The 19,693-nt window shown below is 49.7% G+C and overlaps 1 protein-coding gene across 2 annotated transcripts in view; it reads right to left on the bottom strand.

Moving 5' to 3' along the window:
• Positions 1-6,359: 6,359 nt before the first annotated feature.
• Positions 6,360-19,693, bottom strand: part of LOC105057973 (pentatricopeptide repeat-containing protein At2g01390) — a 36,762-nt gene continuing 23,428 nt past the window's right edge. Inside the window, exons 2-3 of one of the 2 annotated variants that reach the window (XM_073249527.1) lie at positions 7,537-8,346; positions 6,360-7,451 (exon numbers count right to left, since the gene is read on the bottom strand). In XM_073249527.1, coding sequence (XP_073105628.1) covers positions 7,252-7,451; positions 7,537-8,346 — 1,010 coding nt within the window. In that variant the 3' untranslated portion in view covers positions 6,360-7,251. Of the gene's footprint in view, positions 8,347-19,693 lie in introns of both variants that reach the window. The other variant, XM_010940721.4, reaches the window with a different exon arrangement.

Genomic DNA, 19,693 nt, shown 5'->3' with positions numbered 1-19,693 from the left:
AAGGCATCCGACGACATTGAGGAGTGTCAAGAACTAGAAGAGGATGGTGAAGGCGAGGCGGCAGCGAAAGGGAGGGAGGTGATGGGCGAGGTGGTGGGCACCAAGGAGGAGGAGGAGATCGGCGGCAATGATGGAGAGGTGTGGAAAGAGGAGGGTAGAGGGGGTGGCATAGTTCGAAGGTCTAGAGGTTGGAGGCATCTAATGGTATTGAGGAGTGCTAAGGACTAGAGGAAGAGGGCGAAGGTGAGGCGACAGCAGAAGAGAGAGAGGTGGTGGGCAGCGAGGAGAAGGAGGTCGGTGGCAACGATAGAGAGGCATTGGAAGAGGGCAGAGGGGGCGTTGGAAGAAGGCAGAGGGGGTGGCGTAGTTCGAGGGTTCAAGGGTTGGAGGTGTCGGACGGTCCAAGTACCAATGGATGAGAGGAAGAGACTAGAGAGGGCTTAGGATGTGAGGACGAGCTAGTGACAGTTTTAAACTGAAGGAGATTATCAAATTTCAATTTTTGGTTAATCAAAATTATTAAATTATACATTAAAGACCGAACTGATTAAAAAATTTCGATTCGGTTTTAAACCAAAACCAAAATTTTTAAGAAAAAAAATCGAATTAAATATTAAAATAATTAACAGTTTGATTTAATTTTTGATTAACCAAACCATTTGCACACACCTGTTCACAACCATTACAAGCATACATGCCTGTACTGTTCACAAACACATCTCAGCAAAAAAGGCAGGAGGAAAACCAAAAGGAAAATGACAGGACCACAGGCAGCCATAAGGAACGAACAAAAACATCTCCAAACATAAATTACTTTCTACTTGGTACGTGGGATAATTCTAAGCAGCACGGGAGTAAATTTTTATTTTAATTAGTAACAACCACAACAATACATGCACACACAAACGCAAACAATGACAAAAATGCAGGCACATAATACATAATCTCAAACAATCATAAAATCCAATGATGAACAGGTGTTAAAAATTAACATGATTATTGTAAAAATATACCAAGAAAATAAGCATCAGCTCCAAAACCAGTTCCAATTTTCCGCTTCTAACCTACACAGGACAATAAACTATGGCATGAATTATCCAAATTAGATCTCAAGAAAATATAATCAAGCTTCTGTTAGAAGTACATCAATATCATTGCATGTCTAGGCAAATATGAATTTAGGACAAGAATAACCTGGTGCTAAAAAGTGACACCATGAATTACCTTTCCATTTTTCGCTGCATGAGAGAGAGAGAGAGAGACTGCATAATGATCAGAACATCATCACAGGTCATCAATATACATAGGAAATCTAGGAATCTAGGAGGGAATGCACTCCTGTCTTCCCAGCACCTTCAAGTGCTTTCATTGAAACTACTTCAGTATTGAAATATCAAAACTATACCACTGGCTCTATGATAGTATTCAGCGTTTGAACAACAGAATTACAAGCTAAACCAATTTCCCATTTCAGCATTGGAAAAACTAAAACAATCCCTAAAAAATATACGACTTTCCACAGAGAATTATATATGTTTGTGTGGGTATCTATATATGTATACAGATGTACATATCCAGGTTTTAAGTAGCGGTGTGGAACCTGAATCTTTTCTCCAATAAAGCAGTACAGTATTGGTAAGGTATTGATATTGATGACGAACACCAAAACTACAACTAAAAGACCATTGGTAACAACTGGTATGACCGCTACAGTATCACCAATACACACCAATACGGTCCGATATGGCCAGGACACACACGTACATACCGATACAGCTATTTGGCATCCCAATGCCTGTATCGATACTGGTTTCGCAATACAATGGTACAATACTAGTCATACCAACCCATTTCAGCAGGTTTATATACATACACCCACACATACATACATATAGACACATATAACATCAAATAAGCAATAAATCTAATAATTTTTATAGCTAAAAGCCACAACCATCAAAAAAGAAGGGTCCAATTATTCACAAATGAATTTTACTCATACATCATCCACATGCAACAACTAACAACTTCCAAAAAGTTAGAAATCAAAATCTTTGTTTCTCCTTAAGTTTAAATCAAGGATAAAAGCTTACAATGATGATAGACAATTTCTACATATATGTCATCCATATGTGACAGAAATTCAAACAAGTTATAAATTGAAAACATTATTTCCTTTGTAGCTAAATATTACACCCAGCTGGAAAGAAAGCACCGAACATTTTTCTTTTCCTTTATAGCTAAAATTATAGCTATGCGCCTATGATGATGAGCTAAAGTAATGACCATCAAGAGTAAAATTCTACATTGCTTATGGATAATTTCTACATATATGTTACCTGCCTGAGACAACATACAAGTTAAAAGAAGTTAAAAATTAAGGAACCGTTTTTTTCTTCAAAGCTAAGATTATAAATATGAAGAAAAAAGATACATTGCCTACAAATAATTTCTGCATATGTATCACTCAAGTGTGACAAAATACAACTTTAACTGATTTATCAATCAAAAATAAACTTTTTATAGTTACATTAAGTACAAAATAGAAAAATCTTAAATGGAAAATCTGTGATTCGATGAATTTTCCAGAAAAGTGGAAAATGTAAAACAACACAGCAAGCAAATAAATGAAGCAGATCGAGGAAATACACAAAAAATTGGATGATTAAAAATTCCAGATTTGGTTGAATATCAAATGAAGTTCAAATATACTTGGACAGCTGTTGGTCCTGACAAGTAACTCATCCAGAAGAAAGCTCCTATCATATAAGAATAAATTGCAACTTAAAAAACATAATATGAAAGAAAAGAAAGATACAAAGAAGAAAAATTAACAAGCTGATAAAACATAAAGCCACAACAGGGAAAAGATTAACAATTGAGATGCAAGGAACCAGCTAAAAGGTCCACTGAAATGCTGCATCTTGAACTGATATGACTAGTAATATTAAAGTGGTTCTGGAAGATACACTAAAAGCATCAATGACCATAATCAATGAATGATTCGAGTCCAAATGCATAAAGCTGTCAAATCTTTGAATTACAAGGCCAATCTGTCAAGTCATCTCACATTAACAAAAATTAATGAATCAAAACCACAAACAAACCAGAAAAATGAAAATTGGAGCACGTTAGACTCAAACATTAGATGTATTAACTGAAATTAAGCCAAGTAACTTAAGCAAACACTGTTACCATAAATAGTAGCATAAATTATGTCTAATCCTGACAAGTTAGCAGATCATCCTAAAGAACCATTAGACTGCATATGTTAAATGTGGCCACAAGAACCATGCCACAAATTCGTAACATGGAAGCTAATCTTTAAGCCCATGCTGATTGAAAGTCAAGATGGAAGCTTGGTGCCAAACTATATCCTTGGTAGAAAACCTTAAAATTGACTTGAATGATATAAATTACACTCAAGAAAACCTAACAAGACTGACTAAGTGCAATCTTGCTTGCAAAACTCTTAAAATGACAATTAATGATTAATCTATTACATACACACTCATGTATGCATGCATGCATGTATGTATACTGATGCAGAAGCCAACCGACAGTTACTCAGCCGGTTGGCACCACACTTGCCAAGCAACTCTCAAAAAAAAAAAATGCAGGAAAAGAAAATATAAAGTGCAATTGCTAGAAATTACCCAAAAAATGCAAGAATTTGTAAACATGCAACTAATCAATGCATGATATCTTCAAATGCAATTGCAGTATTCAAAACAAGCAAAGCAAGAAAACCAAAAATAATCAATTTTAAGATCCACACTTTAAAGAAAATATGGCCTCCAACCTATTCCCTAACTTAGAGGAGTTTTATTCAACAACAAGAAGTATTTGTTGCAAACTTAACTCTTCAAGGAGTCATCATCAAGTACTTGGAATCTAGCCAACGGGTCAAAAAAAATGAATACAAGTCTAGGTCACACAATTTCTCTAAGGGCTTTGTTGGTGCAGAATTCTGCCGACGCCGGAGAAGCTGGAGTTGAGATGACCGCGTCCGCCACCGGGACCTGCAAGAGAAGTCTAAACCGGAGTTGGGGGTACTCCGGCAAGACCCTCCGACGCTCAAGTCAGTACTCTGCTTCAACAGAAATGGAGTGCTCGAGTGAGAATTTTAGCAGAGTTTCGAGATAGAGTTTAGAGCTTAGAGAAGAACGTATCTGGGGGTCCCTTTTTATAGACAGAGGGCATAACTGATTGACAGCGACGTCTGTAACCGCCTGGTAGTGGGCCGTTCAGGGCCACGTGGAGTTTGTTATGGAGAGTAGTGGCGTCAGAGGACCGTTCAGGGCCACGTGGAGTTTGTTACGAAGAGTGGAGTGGTGTCCGTTGTCGCGACTTGCCAGGTAGTGGTGGAGCCACACGGAATCTGTTACTGAGAGTGGAGTCGGGTAGTGGCCATTGTCGTGACTTGCCAGAGAGTTCGGATCTGTTGGCTGAAGCTCGGCTGGAATGTCTGATGGAGCGAAATGGCTCTCTGTCTCGTCGATCCAGGAGAAGCTCGGATATTTTCGAGGTTGCTGACGGGTCTACTGTTGTTGGGTGCCTAGAGCGCTGATGCTGCAGGCGGAAGTCATCTGTTGTAGAAGCTCGGATGGGGACTTTCTGTTGGAGAAGTCCGGTTTCATGAAGAATCTGACAGAGGATCGGCCGACGGTGGACTTCGGATGGCGTTGGGGAGGTTCGTCCGCCGGAGGAGTCTGGGGGATTCTGTGGAAGTCCGGATGGCGTTGTTGAAGTCCGGCTGACGCTATTGAAGGTTGATGGCTGGGGAGGTTCAGCAGACACCAGAGGCGGTCGGCCGTTGTGGAAACCCAGCTGTTGGAGCCCGTCTGTTGTAGAAGTTCGTCCGGGATCCATCCGCTATGGAAGTTCAGACGGAGTCCGGTTCTTGCAGAAGGCCGAAAGGAGGCTGCTTATTGTAGAAGCTCGGTCGAAGATCGGTTGTCGTAGAAGCTCGGAGCAGTGACCTGGCTGGTGGAGCCTATCCCGTTGTGAAAGCTCGTCTGGGATCCGGCTACGAAGAAGCTCGGCTGAAGTCTACCTGTAATAGAAGTTCAAAAGAAATTTGTTTACAGTAGAAGTTCGAATGGAATTCGCTTACAGTAGATATCTGGAGTAGACCGCCTGCAGTAAGAGTTCGGAGTAGACTGTTTGCGGTAGAAGTTCGGCTCTCGTAAGAGCTCGGATGGAATTCGGAAAGCGGTCGACCGCCGTAGAAACTTGGATAGAGTCTGGTTACTGTAGAAATCTCGTTGTCGGAGAAGCTCGGATATTGACGAAGTCCGGAAGAAGTTCGGAGTAGAGTCGTCCGTGGCCGGAAGAAATCTGGAAGGGATTCGGAGAATAGTTGATCATTGTAAAGAATCGGCTGATAGTGAAACCTAGAGAGCATTTGAAGCAGCCTGGTAGATGAATGGAGAAGCTCATTGTCGGAGAAGTTCGGATGGTATTATGGAAGTTCGGACAGTCGAGGAAGTTCAGAAAGACGTCACACAAGGTCGGAAGCCGGAAAAGCCCTGGAAGGGTCGGCCTTTTGCAAACTTCGGCTGGGGGTATTTTATACCCAACAAGCTTGTTTGGACGTTCCTTCAGAATTGGGCTGAAAATCCTGTAAAATTCATGAATTGGGCTAGTATAACCAGCAAGATCACAAGCTATAGGCTGTGCTAAGTCTATATTTATGAAATACCCAGTAATAGCTTTAGAGAGAGCGAGCCCGAATAACATAGGAAGATAAAAAGATCTCAGCAGGTCAATTTTTTTCCTCCCCTTAGGAATGGGCAGGTAAAAGTCTAGTTAATATGGGCTAAGCCAGGCCCTATATTCTGTAATCTTAGAAATCCCGTGTCCAATCCAGAGGATCCAATTGGACTATCCAAATAGGCTCTAAGAGTTGATGGAATTCCAATTGCTTGTTTCAATGATGCCCATAATTCCCAAAGAACCTGATGTAGCATTCTCAAGTTTTAATTACCAACAACAAATATAGTAAATGAATGAAAAAGCCTATTATACAATGTAAGTTCCCTAAGATGAGGCCATCTGAATATATTCTATTTCATCGAGGTGAAAACTGATGTCAATATCATTGTAACTGCTATTCAGTCAGGGCAAGCAGAGTCATAGACAAGTAATATGTAATCTGAGGTTAATAACTTTTGCCTACTGTCAAATAATCTGGAAACACATGCAGCTCACATTCAAGCACCCATACAAATCAAAAGGAGAGGTTGTACATGGATCATTTTCCGAAGAAGCTTTAACTAAAACATGACCAGATAAGAAAATAACATCAATTTTTAATTTCTAATATTTAAGCCGGAGAACAGAATATGAGAAGGATAGGAAGCAACAAAAATAATATTATTGCCAAAATCTTCTTAAAATTAATGCTATCATTACTTTTTAGTGTGTACCTGCATGTACATGTTTTTTGTAATAAACAATGCAACAACAAAAATCTCCAATCAGTAATACTTTACAGAGTTTGGTGACCTATCAGTGAGAAGAATCTATTGTTCTTAAATTGCAATCTGCACCTTCCAAATATAAACACCTCCACTGGGTGGCTTGGTAAGCAAGCTACCTTCAGCATCAGTCAAATCCATTAATAGGTCAGAATGGTGGGGAAGGGGTGACTTTGGCAAAGAATGTTCAGCAAGTACCTCATTCTTCCCCTTCCCCCAAGAAACTCAATGCTAATTCAAATTCTCCAGTTTACTCTCAGTTTTACATGACATCCACTTGGTGCTGAGATTTATAATGTTGTAAATAATAGGGTACAGATATTCTTCATGCAATAGTTGTGCTTTCAGAAGCCTTGAGTAGTAAGCGTTCAATTCTGTATTCTGTGCTTCTTCAATATTTTGCCTTCAAATCACTATCCTTTGACTAAATTAAATAAAGCATCCTCCACACACATGCATACACCATTCATGCAATCATGACTTTAAGAATTAACAGAATTGAACTTAATTCACTGTTCTGCTGACAAAATGAATGGTTTGCAAGGCTCAATCCCACCAAGAACATGGTTACAGAACTACTTTATCTTGTCACCAGATCACAATTGCGCTCTTACCTGTGATTTGGTTACAAGTTCCCTCTGCCATTCCTAGACCAGTTATGATTCTGGATAACAGACAAATGATGTAGAAAATCCTCACATCATTTGATCCAACCTTTTCGAGGCTTTTTTTAACCTTCTCAAAAAATTGCTTTCAACAAACCCCAAAATCAAAGCACAAAATGTTTGAAGATTTCAACCATGAAACCTCCTTTACAAAGGGGATCCGAAGACTTCAGCTTAGAACAACAATATTTTATGCTGCAGAGTCTGCTAGCCTCAATCTGCACCAAAAAGACAGTTACACAAGCACTCTTCTGTTGAAACTCCTTGAGGATGTTCACGCCACCGAAATCTCCTCTTCTCTTTCCTGTAAACTACTGCATCACTTATTTTGCCAGCCCTTTCTAGACCAACTATTAGAACATCATATGTGCCAAATGAAATATGAATACCTTTCCTCTTCATATCTGCAAAGAGCTCAAGACTCTTATCAACTTCACCAGCTCGAAAATAAGCATCCATTAGAGCTGTACAAGTCACAACATTCTGGTCCATGGGTAATGAATAAAAAATCTTTGTAGCAGAAGCAGAAAGTCCAGCACAACCAAGCTTATATATCAAGAGAGAAACGAGATATGTCCCAAAGCTAGTACCAGCTTTAATCATTTCTTCAACAATCCCTAAAACCTTCTCAAATGCATTGATTCTGAGGAAGAGACCAAGCAGGGAGGTGTATGCAGATCTATCAAGATTTTTCCTCATTTTTAAACAGTAATTAAATGCCGCTACTGCACATGATGGCCTACAATCTGCACAGCTGGATTGCACAACAGCAGATATCAGTTCAGAATCCATTTTGATATCCTTATTAGTCATCTCACTGAGTATAAGTTCTACGGCAATCAAATTCTGTCTTGCCAAAAGATTAAGAATAATGCCCCTATCAATAAGAGATGCACTTTCAGGACCACTTGGTTCAGAGTCCAAATCATCTTCTATGCCTTCAAAAGATAGATGAGGATTTACTTCTTGGAGGAGATGATCACTCTCACCATTAATTTTTAAAGCTTCTAGTGCCTCCAAATATACTGCACGACGGAGAACAATTGAGTGCTCCTTCATGTACCGGAGAATTTGAGTCATAGCTGAAGTCTCTCCAGCTTTAGAACATTTCTGGACAAGAATATTGCATGTAGCTTTGTCAGGTTGAACTCCTGCTTCTTGCATTTTGCTCATGACTTCAAGAGCAGCTTTAAATTTACCTGAAGTTGATTGATATAAACAACTGTAAATACCATGCTTATAAAATAGAGATCCTTTAAGCAGACTAGAAACATTTCCAGAACTACCCATGGAAGACCACAACAAAATAAACTGAATCAACCAAAACTTCCAGACACGGAGCAAACTGAGTCCAACAGCAGTGTCTTCCAAGAGGATTATAACCATGGAAATAACATGATATATTTAATATAGGTACCTGATATAAACTAATACACAGTCAGATAGATTCCTTATCCCACACTCAGTTGGGAAAATAAGAATTTCATGTAATGAGGATAATGTTGTCTTGAGCATCCCATGTCCCACGAGGTTCAAACCATTCTCATGACTTGAAACATAAAACAGATTATAGAACAACAGTTCCCACTCATTCCAACTGGATCCAGTTCATGGATCCCTTGGGTTGTGATCAAATGAATTTGAAACAAGAATCAATGTAAAATCTACTGGAGCAAGAACGAAAATAAGAAAATGATTAGAAGATAAATGGAATATGCAACAACCCCAAGATGCTTGCAAATGAAAGACCTTACTTTTTTAATAAGAAATGACACAAGCTTCTCTAAAATCACAAAAAACAAAAAGAACCACCTTCTTTACAGTAAGAAAGGTCTTAATGAGTCCTAAACTTTGTCTTATTTAGGTTCATACCATTCAACAAGTCATAGCATCCGGCAAGTTCTAGCATCACATTGAAATTCATTTTATCACATGCTTTGGCACATTCATATAATGGATGTAGTCAAAGTGAAAAATTAAGTTTGGAGTTATCATATAAATGAAGGAAAAACCGCTTTTTTCCTTGTAGGATCTTCCAGATTTCATCAAATCTGGGGCGGAATAATTTAAAAAAAATTTATCCTACATTTATTTCAGATCTAAATCTCTAGATCTAATTTTATTATCTGATATTAATTCTAAAATAAATCTAAAAATATGAGGAAACATGAAATACCTCAAGGGTAATCTGATTACCCTGTAGATGAGCGCAGCAAGCCTGAGGTTCTGATTTAGCCACGCAATCGTCTGACCTCTACCAGTATCCACTCGGGTAGGATCTGGATCGTCTTCTCCTCGCGAATCTCTGCTCCAAAAATCAGAACTAAATCTGATTAGGAAGATCTTCAAAAGTCTTTCTGAAGTTGGAGCAGCAGCCGGTCGAAGAAGTCCTGCAGCCTTCCTGTTCAAGGCGTCACCACGCCTTAGACCTTTGCCAGATAGACGTCCAACTCCTTGGACGTGAAGAAAAGAGGGAGAGCCACAGATGGGACGTGGAGAAGAGAAAAGGAGGCGGCAGCTTTGATGGGTTTGGCGCAATCACATGAAACCTTAGGCGCAAACAGGGTTTATATAGACCCTGCTGTGCTGCGCAGTGCCACATCATTCGATCAATCAGAAAATTCCAATAAATCCAGAAAAATTCTGATTGGTGGAGTGATGTCATCTGATCACATCAGATAAGAACCCCCACCCTCTCTCCTATATTGGTGCCATCTTTGGATAAGCACTGTTGCGGCCAATCGCCTCGTCGCCCGATCGCCGGGAAGCGTGCACCTGCAAAAGGAAGTCCGCACTGACCGGAGGCGGCTCCGGCGGGGACCCTCCGACGGTCAAGTCAGAGAGGTGACTGGGCAACAGTGAAATATAGACGGAGAGCTCGAGAGAGAGAGAGAGAGAGAGAAGCGAGCCTGCATTTTTGGGAGAGACGGAGCGGATCGATCTCTTGCACTGTTGCCTTCCCCGGTATATATAGTGGAGCGCGGTATGGCGCCATCATTAATGGCGCGGACAAGTGAGGAACTGTCAACTCACTGTAGGCTGTCAGAGCCGCCGTGAAAACGTCATGTCGCCGTGTAGCCGTCTAATCACCAGGGTTGACCCGGCTCTCGGCGGGACAATGCCCCTAGGTAACTGTGCCGCATGTCCGTGTCAGAGCTGACAACGTCTGGCGGCCGTACGGTGGTTGGTGGAGTCGGCCGACCCAAGGTCGGTGGCTAGCAGAGTGGCGCCGGACTCCTCCGTCGGTCGGCGAGCTTCATGTGGGTCGGCTACCGGGCCTCTGGGTTTAGTCGGTCGGGAATGGACCGTGGAATGGCCTCAGTTAGCCGCTAATGGCGTCCGTCGGCCTGTCGCCCGACTTACTATCGGCCAGTCAGAGTCGTCCGTCGGGCCGTTGGTTAGTCGGTCGGGCTGCCAGCCGGTCGGTCCCTCCGATAGTCGGTCGGTCGGTCGGGCCGCCAGCCGGTCGGGCCCTCCGATAGTCGGCCGGTCGGTCGGGCCGCCAGCCGGTCGGACCTCCGATAGTCGGTCGGTCGGTCGGGCCGCCAGCCGGTCGGTCCCTCCGATAGTCGGTCGGTCGGTGGGTATCCCCCAACAGTTGCCCCCCTCCACTCCTAAGTCGGGTGGAGAGCTGGCCGATGCCTTCATTCGGGTAGCAAGACCGGGCGACTGGGAGTGGATTTGTCGCATGTGCAGATCCGACCGTACCGCCGGCTGATCCGTTGTCAGACATCTCACGAATCCCAAGTGATTCGAACGTCTAGTCGATGCCAGAAGTCGCGCCGGCGTCAGGTGTCAGACGCCACGTCTTGTCGTCGTCAGTCGTCACGTCGGTGTCAGAAGATCGGGCGCCGGACGATACGGCGTCAGTCGATCGGATATTCGGCGCCGATCGCGGGTGAGGCGTCCCATCGGGGACGCGGACCGGCGCGGGCGGCCGACAGCGGAGCCAACCCCCGCGCGCCGCGTGTCAGGGTGGTTGGCCGGCGTCCGCTCCGGCATTTAATGAGGGCGGTGCGGGCGTCCCGGGACGAAGCGTGCCGAATCCTCAGCCAACCGGCGGGCGCCACGCGTCGCGCATCTGGAGGACTTTGGTCGGCGCGGGAGCATCTCGGCCGTCGGTCGGCCCTATATATATAGGACCTCCCGGACCCTGACCCACATTTGCCATTTGCTGGGGAAACTCTGTCCGGGCGATTTCTCGGTCGTCGCGGGCAGAGCTCTTCTCTACTTCCGGAGGGTCCGTCGGGTTCGTGGTCCTCCTTCCCCTTCTTCCTTTCTTCTCTTCTTTCTCTTCTTTCGGTCCCTGCACAATGACCAGGAAACCGACTCAGGGAGCTCGGTCGGGGAACCCGACCGACGACACCCGATCGGCTCCGGAAGATGAGGCCTCCTCGCTTTCGGGGCCGAACGTCGATCAGCTTCGGGAGCACTATCGCATCCCGGAGCAGTTTCGGCTCTCCGCCCCAGGGGCCGGCGGTCGGGTCAACAACCCTCCGCCTGGCGACCTGGCGCTGTATGTTGAGGACCTTCGTGCGGGTCTTCGACTTCCGATTCCGGAGTTCGTCCGGAATCTGCTTGATTACTACGGACTCTGTCCGGCGCAACTGGCGCCGAACTCTGTCCGGCTAATCATTTCTTTCGCGCTGTTGTGTCAGCTCTTGCCGACCAACCCCGCGTTTCCCTCTTCCGGGCCTTCTTTGTGCTCCGACCCCACCCTAAAGCCCGAGGGTGGTGGCTCTTCAACCCCCGGAAGGGTCTTGCCTTCATAACCGGTCTTCCATCGTCCATTCATGGATGGAAGAACCAGTTTTTCTTTGTTTCCTCTTCCTCCTCTTGGGGCTTTCCTTCTCGCTGGGGTGTACCCCGAACTGAGGCCAACGACAACAGTCGGGTCGACGTGGACGACCGGGAGGACTTCCACCGACTCAAAGACATGTCGGTCCCGAAGCAGAGGGAGCTTGTTACCGAGCAAGCTCTCTATGATGCCGGCCTGAGTCTGGTCCCCCGAATAGGTATCGCCCGATCCCCAGCTTTTCTTTTTGTTCGGCTTTAGGGTAGTTCTGGTCCGGCCTTTGACACTGGTCGGTTTTGCAGGGACACCGCCGAGGATGAGGCCGACCGATGCCGAAATTCGCCAATTTGCCGCCGCGAGGAAGAGGCCAGCGCCGGGGGCGGCCCTTCGCGCCCTTCCAAGAGACCAGCCCCAGTCCCGCCGACCGTGGAAGCGTCGGCGACCGAGGGGTCGGAGCCGATCATAGCCCTCGCGGCTCCGACCGTCCGAGTCGAGGAGAGGCCGACCGAGGAAGTGGCCGAAGGAGTGTCGGCGGTTTCGCCGCCGCGGGTGGAGCCGGATGTCGTTCGGGAAGCCGAACATCGTCCGGAGGCGTCCGCTGGCGCAACGGGGGGCGCCGGGTCGAACTCCAGCGTCCCATCGCTGCCAGCCCCGTCGGTCGGGGCAGCTGATCGGGGGAAAGCCCCGATGGAGCCCTCGGAGGAGGAGAGATCAATGCCCCCCAGCGCATACTACCCTGAGGGTGCGTCGGCCTTGGCCGACCACAACCTTGCGAGGAGGTTGTGCCAGGGGATCCTCCTCCCTACCGACGTTCAGTCGTTGCGGTCTCGGCAGGTGACCGAAATGCTGTCGCGGTTCTACCCGTCGATGGTGGAGGTAAGCTTCGCGTCACCTTTTTCCTTAGAAGAATTTTCGCTTGCCACATAATTCTGACAAAGCTTTTTCCGTCGGCAGTTGATCTTCACCATGTCCGAGTTGGAGGCCGGATACCGAAGGTTCGGCGACGTTCGGGCAGCCTTTAAGGAAAGGTCGGCGGCGGCCGAGGCCGAAAGAGCGATGCTGGTCGACCAACTGCAGGAGTCGGTCGACCGGGAGGCCAAGTTGACGGACGAGGTCTCCCGGCTTATGGCCGAACTGAAGTCGGCCAAGAAGGAGGCCAAGCACAAAGGTCGGGTCGTGCGTCGTCTTCGACGCGAACGGGACGGTGCCACCTCCGAACTCCAAGGGGAACGCGAGCAACTTCGGGCCAGCCTGGGGAAGCTCGCGGAAACCGAAGAGGATTTGTCCATCGCCCAAATCGACGCCGAAATTGCTAGGGCGAGGCGGAGTTGGCGAGGGAGGAGCTGGCCCATACTGAGGACGAGGTACGGTCGGCGAGGGAGTCGGCCGATCGTGCGGTTGAGGACTTCCGGGCCTCCGACCGGTACAAGGAGGAGATGCTCGAGTCGGGCTTCGCCTCCTACCGGGTCGGGTTCGAGGACGGTCGGGATGCCGTCCATGCCTTGTACCCGGAGGTGGACGTCAGCCGAGTCGTCCCGCTACTCGCCGAAGAGGAGGGAACCGAAGAGGAGGCCGACCATCTGTCGGGAGGCGTCATCCCAGCGGAGGAAGCCGTCCCGGAGCAGGAGCCGACCGAAGGTCCCTTGCCGACTGAAGGACATCCTTCTGCCGTTGACCCAGCGCCGCTCACGGTCGAGACGCCGATCCTTCCCGATCCTCCGTCGGTCGAAGAGATTAACCAGGACGAATGATCGGTCCGCCGACCGTCTTCCTTTTGTCTTTCTTGAAAATACATGTAATCGGGCTTCGGCCCGACTTTGTAATTTCTTTTGATCAATGAATGAAATTGTCTTCTCTTTTCCTTCTTGTTTGTAATGTTTCTTATCGCTGTAATGTCGAACCCTAGTCACCAACTTAGAGAAGTCGCCAACTCGGGTAAGTCGGTAGGACTTAACCGGCTTGCACAGCTCCGAAGTAGCTTGTGTCCCGACTTTAGGTCGGTTTCCAATAATTGTAGTCGCCGTTCGGGCGCATCTGTTAAGTCGGGAGCCGACCGAACCTGGTAAAGGTTCGGCACCGGACCTCCGTAGATGCACTTAGTCGATCATCGTCCGGCGCAGTGTCGGGGGCATGATAGTAAGTCGGGTCCCCATGCTCTTGCGTCGGGTTTCATGTCCTTTGACAGACGGTGGCAAGCCGAGTGTCGTTCAGCCGGCCGTAGGTCGGTCGGCGAGTAGTGGGTGCGACTAAGGTCGCTCATATGATAGACGGTGGTAAGCCGAATATCCCTCGACCGGCCGTAGCCTGGTCGGAAGTCGCGGCAATAGCCGCGTGGGCTTTTAGCCTTTCTTCGGTCGGGGCCCGATCGGCCAGTCGGCCGATGGATTCTGCCCGAAAATTCGACCGTAGAAGGAGTATGAACTCCCGTCATCGTAGATGCATCGGTCCGTGTAAGGGGCCGATGTGTCGTCGGTGCCAGGTCCGCGTCGATGCGTCGGGGCTGAGCGCCGATCAGTAGTCGAAGAGTTAGAACTCCGATTTTTCAAACTGAACTTGTATTCCGAGATTGAATTACAGAATTCACTGGTAATACAGCTTCAAGTTGTCGGCGTTCCAAGTCCGGGGAATGGTTTTTCCCTCAAGGGTTTCCAGCCGATAGGCTCTCGGCCCGAAGGTGTCAGCAACCTTGTAGGGTCCTTCCCAGTTGGGAGCCATCTTCCCTTGGTCCAAGGGCTTCGACACCTCCGCCTTCCTCAAGACTAGGTCGCCAGGTTTAAAGAGCTTTGGTCTGACCTTGGCGTTGTAGTACCGGGCGACCCTCTGTCGGTATGAGGCCATTCGGATTTGAGCCTCATCTCGCAGTTCGGGGAGAGGTCTAGGTCGGCCCTCCGGCTTTCGGAGTTGTCCGGCTCGCGGTACTGCTCGACCCTTGAAGATGGCAGGCCAATCTCGAGCGGGATCATAGCTTCTGTCCCGTAGGCCAAACTGAACGGCGACTCCCCGGTCGGGACCGGGGGGTCGTTCGGTAAGCCCATAGGACGGAGCCCAGCTCGTCGACCCAGAGACCTTTGGCTTCGTTCAGTCGGGTCTTGAGTCCATGGAGCAGGGTTCGGTTCGTCACTTCAACCTCGCCGTTGGACTGTGGGTGCCCGACTGAAGTTAGTCGATACGGATGTGGAATCTGGCGCAGAATCCTTGAAGTCTTGGTTGTCGAATTGCCGTCCGTTGTCGGTGATGATGGTGTGCGGCAATCCGAACCTGAAGATGATGGATTTTTGGACGAAGTCCTCCATCTTCCGCTCGGTGATCTGTGCCAAGGGCTCGGCCTCGACCCACTTCGTGAAGTAGTCGATGGCGACAACGATGAACTTCCTTTGGCCCGACGCCGGTGGGAAGGGGCCGAGAATATCGACTCCCCACTGAGCGAAGGGCCACGGAGCGACAATGGGAGCGATTTGGCTGGCCGGTTGGTGCTGAATATTGGCATACTTCTGGCATGGCTCGCACCTTCGGACCAACTCTGCCGCATCCTTCCTCATGGTCGGCCAATAGTAGCCCTGTCGTAAGACCTTGAAGGCTAAGGACTTGCCCCCCAAGTGATTCCCACAAATTCCTTCGTGAACCTCTCGGAGGGCGTAGTCAGTGTCGGTCGGTCCCAAGCACCTGAGCAGAGGGAGGGAGAACGACCTCTTGTAGAGTCGGACCGTCCATGATCACATATTGCGACGCCGACCATCGGAGTCGCTTGGCCTCCGCGGGATCTTCGGGACTGGTCCCGTCGGTCAGGTACCGAACGATCGGGTCCATCCAACTTGGTTCGGACGTTAGCTGCTGCACTTCTTCGACCCAATCGATGCTCGGCTGCTGGAGGTTTTCGACAAACGTCCGACCCAAAGAATCATAGGCCGACGTTGCCAATCTGGAGAGAGCGTCGGCACGGGCGTTCTCCGTCCTGGGGATGTGGGAGATCTCGAAATGCTCGAGGCGGGCCACGAGATCCTTCACCTTCTGAAGATACTTGATCATGGTCGGATCTCGCGCCTCGAAGTCGCCCTTGACCTGCCCCACGATCAGCTGAGAGTCGGAGAATGCTCGAAGGCTGTCGACGCCCAGTTCCTTCGCCATCCTCAAGCCCGCGAGGAGTGCCTCGTATTCGGCTTGATTGTTGGAGGCCTTAAAGTCGAACCGGAGGGCGTATTCGGTGACGACCCCATCCGAATTCGTGAGCAGGAGCCCGGCTCCGCTTCCCTGAGCGTTGGAGGCTCCGTCGATGTGAAGTACCCAGGTGGAGATCGGGTCTGGCTCAGAGACCGAATCTCGTCCCGGGCCTTCAGCTCCCGACCTTCGGTCGGTCGTCGGGCATTCAGCGATGAAATCGGCCAAGACCTGAGCCTTCAAGGCAGGCCTCGGTCGGTACTGAATGTCGAACTCGCTAAGCTTCATTGCCCACTTAGCGAGTCGTCCGGATGTGTCGGGTCGGCGCAGTACGGCCCTCAGGGGCCGGTTGGTGAGTACCACGATGGCGTGGGCCTGGAAGTATGGTCGGAGCCGTTGCGCGGAGACGGTCAGGGCGAAAACCATCTTTTCCGTCTCCGAGTATCTGGCTTCGGCGCCGTGGAGCACTTTGCTGGTGTAGTAGATGGGCTGATGGGTTCGGCACTCGTTTTCCCGAACGAGCACCGAACTGATCGCCTCAGAAGATGTGGCCAAGTAGAGATACAAGGTCTCCCCGACCTGCGGCTTTACGAGCAGCGGCGGGGAAGCCAGGTACTTTTTCAGGTCTTCGAAGGCCTGTTCGCACTCATCCGACCAAGAGAAACCGTTCGCCTGGCGCAGGGTCTTGAAGAACGGGAGGCACCTTTCAGCTGATCGGGAAATGAATCGGCTAAGAGCGACGATTCTTCCGTTCAGCTGTTGGACCTCCTTCTTGGTGTTCGAATGACGCATGTCGAGGATCGCCTTAATCTTCTCAGGGTTGGCCTCGATCCCTCTCTGAGAAACGAGGAATCCGAGGAACTTCCCCGAGGTCACCCCGAAGGCGCATTTGGTCGGGTTGAGCTTCATTCGGTGTCGTCGAAGGGTGCGGAAGGTCTCCTCGAGGTCCTGAACATGGTCCGGGATCTGCGTGCTTTTCACCAGCATGTCGTCCACATACACTTCCATGTTGCGGCCGATTTGGTCTTTGAAGACCTTATTGACGAGTCGCTGGTAGGTGGCACCGGCGTTCTTCAATCCGAAGGGCATCACCCTGTAGCAGTAGAGGCCCTTGGGAGTTACGAACGCGGTGTGCTCCTCGTCTTCAGGCGCCATCCGGATCTGATTGTACCCGGCGAAGGCGTCCATGAAGCTGAGCAATCGAAATCCGGACGTCGCATCCACCAGCTGGTCGATCTTCGGGAGTGGAAAGCTATCCTTCGGGCACGCTCGGTTGAGGTCGGTGTAGTCGATGCAGATCCTCCACTTCCCGTTGGTTTTCTTGACCATGACGACATTGGCGAGCCAATCGGGATACGTGGATTCCCGAATGAAGCCCGCTTCGAGCAGCTTGTCCACTTCTTCGTCGATGGCCTTCTGCCTTTCTGGGGCGAAGGACCTTTTCTTCTGCCTCACCGGTTTCATCGTCGGGTCGATGTTGAGTCGGTGAGTCATTGTTTCCGGAGGGATGCCCGACATATCTGCTGCCGACCATGCGAATATGTCGGCGTTGGCCGTCAGCAGCTCCGCCAGTCGGTGGCGTTCGGCGTCGGGCAATTGAGACCCGATCCAAACTTTTCTGTCGGGATTTTCTCCTATCGGGATCGCCTCGAGCTGCTCGGCCGGCGAACCCCGCTCTTCCTCCTCCCGTTGATCCAGTTTGTCGATTGTCAGGGGATCCTTTGTCTCGTCGCTTTGGGCGGAGATTTGGAAGCATCGTCGGGCGAGCTGTTGATCTCCGCGCATCTCCCCGACTCCGTTTTTGGTCGGGAATCGAACAAGGAGATGGTACGTCGAGACGACCGCCCTGAGGGCGTTCAATCCGGGTCGCCCGAGTATGGCGTTGTAGGCCGAAGGAACTTGGACGACCGCGAAAATGAGGGAGACTGTGCTTTGCCGTGGTTCGGTACCGACCGTCACGGGCAGGGTGATTTCTCCTTCTGTCGTGACGGTGTCTCCGGCAAAGCCGATCAAGGGCGTGGAGACCCTACTAAGTCGATCCGTCGGTAGTCGCATTCGGGAGAAGGTCGAGTAAAACAAAACATTTGTCGAACTTCCATTATCAACAAAAATTCGTTTTACATCGTAATTGGCTATTGTCGCCGACACAACAACAGCGTCGTCGTGGGGAGTCTGGATGCCCCGAACGTCGTCTTCCGCGAAGGTGATTACGTCGTTCGGTCGTGGCTTTTTCATCGGCTCCCCCCCTGTAGACGTCCCCGATCCCAGCCGCTTGGAGATCATGTTGATGACTCCAGCCGTCGGCTGGTTAGTCGGCGCCTCTTCAGTCGGCTGGGGGCGTCGATCGGCAGTCGGTCGGGTCGGCGGACCCTTTCGAAATTTGCCGAGATACCCCCGGCGGATGAGATTTTCGATCTCATCCTTCAACTGGATGCATCGCTCGGTGTCGTGGCCGTGGCTCCGATGGAACCGGCAGTACTTCCGATGGTCGAGGCCCTTTGCCTTCAGAGGCGGAGGCCGTCGCAGGTATTCTTCCCCTTCGATCTCCATCAAGATCTGCGCACGGGGAGCGGAGAGAGGAGTGTAGGAGTCATACCTGGGACGCAACGACCTCGGAGTCTGTCGGCGGGGTGATTTTTGGATCTGTCGGGGTGGAGAAAGCCGACTATTGGCCGGGGGCCTGCTTGGTTCGGCGGGCTCCCGACCCTTTCTTCGCTTCTCCTTCGGACCCCTGGGCTCGACCAATCGTCGGTCGGACGCTCCTTCGTCCGCGCGCATATACTTGTATGCGCGCTCCAGTAGCTCGGCGTATGTTCGGGGGAGGGTCTTGTCCAGAGAATAAGTAAATCGGGACGACCTCAGGCCCCGCTTCATGGCTGAAACCGCCATGTCTTCGTTGAGGTCCCGGACCTCGAGCGTGGCCGCGTTGAATCGCGCCACGAAGTGTCGGAGCGTCTCGTTTTCCCCCTGCTTGAGGGAGAAAAGGCTATCCGACGTTCGCGGCGGCTTTCGGCTAGTGCTGAAATGGGCCACGAACGAGTGCTCGAGCTGCGCGAAGGAATGGATACTACCCGATCGGAGACCGGAGTACCAAGCCCTGGCAGCCTTGCGAAGTGTGGCGGGGAAGCCGATGCAAAAAAGAGCGTCGGTTGCCTCTTGAATTGTCATGAGAGCTTTATAGCTCTCGAGGTGGTCGACTGGGTCGGTGGAGCCGTCGTATGGCTCCACGTTCGGCATTTTGAACCGACTGGGAATCGGCTCGTCGAGGACCAGTCGAGAGAGAGGCTGGGCGGTCTGGAAGTCGACGTCGTTCGAAGACTTCTGGCCGTCCATCTGCAGTTGGGCGAGTCGGCGGTCGATCTCCTCGAACCGTCGCTCGTAGTCGTCCGCTCGTCGATGCTGGGAGACCCCGGGAGTGGAGCCTCCGGAAGACTCTGAAGGAGAGGCCGACGGTGTGCACGGCCGCTTTTCCTTCCTCGCCCGTTCCAACGGGGAAGGAGAGGGCCGCTGGGACCGTCGGTCGTCGCGCCGAGGTCGCCCCTCCTCCTCTCCGCGGGAGCGCTGTTGGGAGCGCTCGCATGGAGGTGACAGGGATC

This window comes from Elaeis guineensis, chromosome 15, assembly GCF_000442705.2.
Source record: "Elaeis guineensis isolate ETL-2024a chromosome 15, EG11, whole genome shotgun sequence".
Lineage (NCBI taxonomy): Eukaryota > Viridiplantae > Streptophyta > Magnoliopsida > Arecales > Arecaceae > Elaeis > Elaeis guineensis.
Note: the sequence above shows the minus strand (reverse complement) of the source record. Positions and strands in the feature narration are given on the sequence as shown.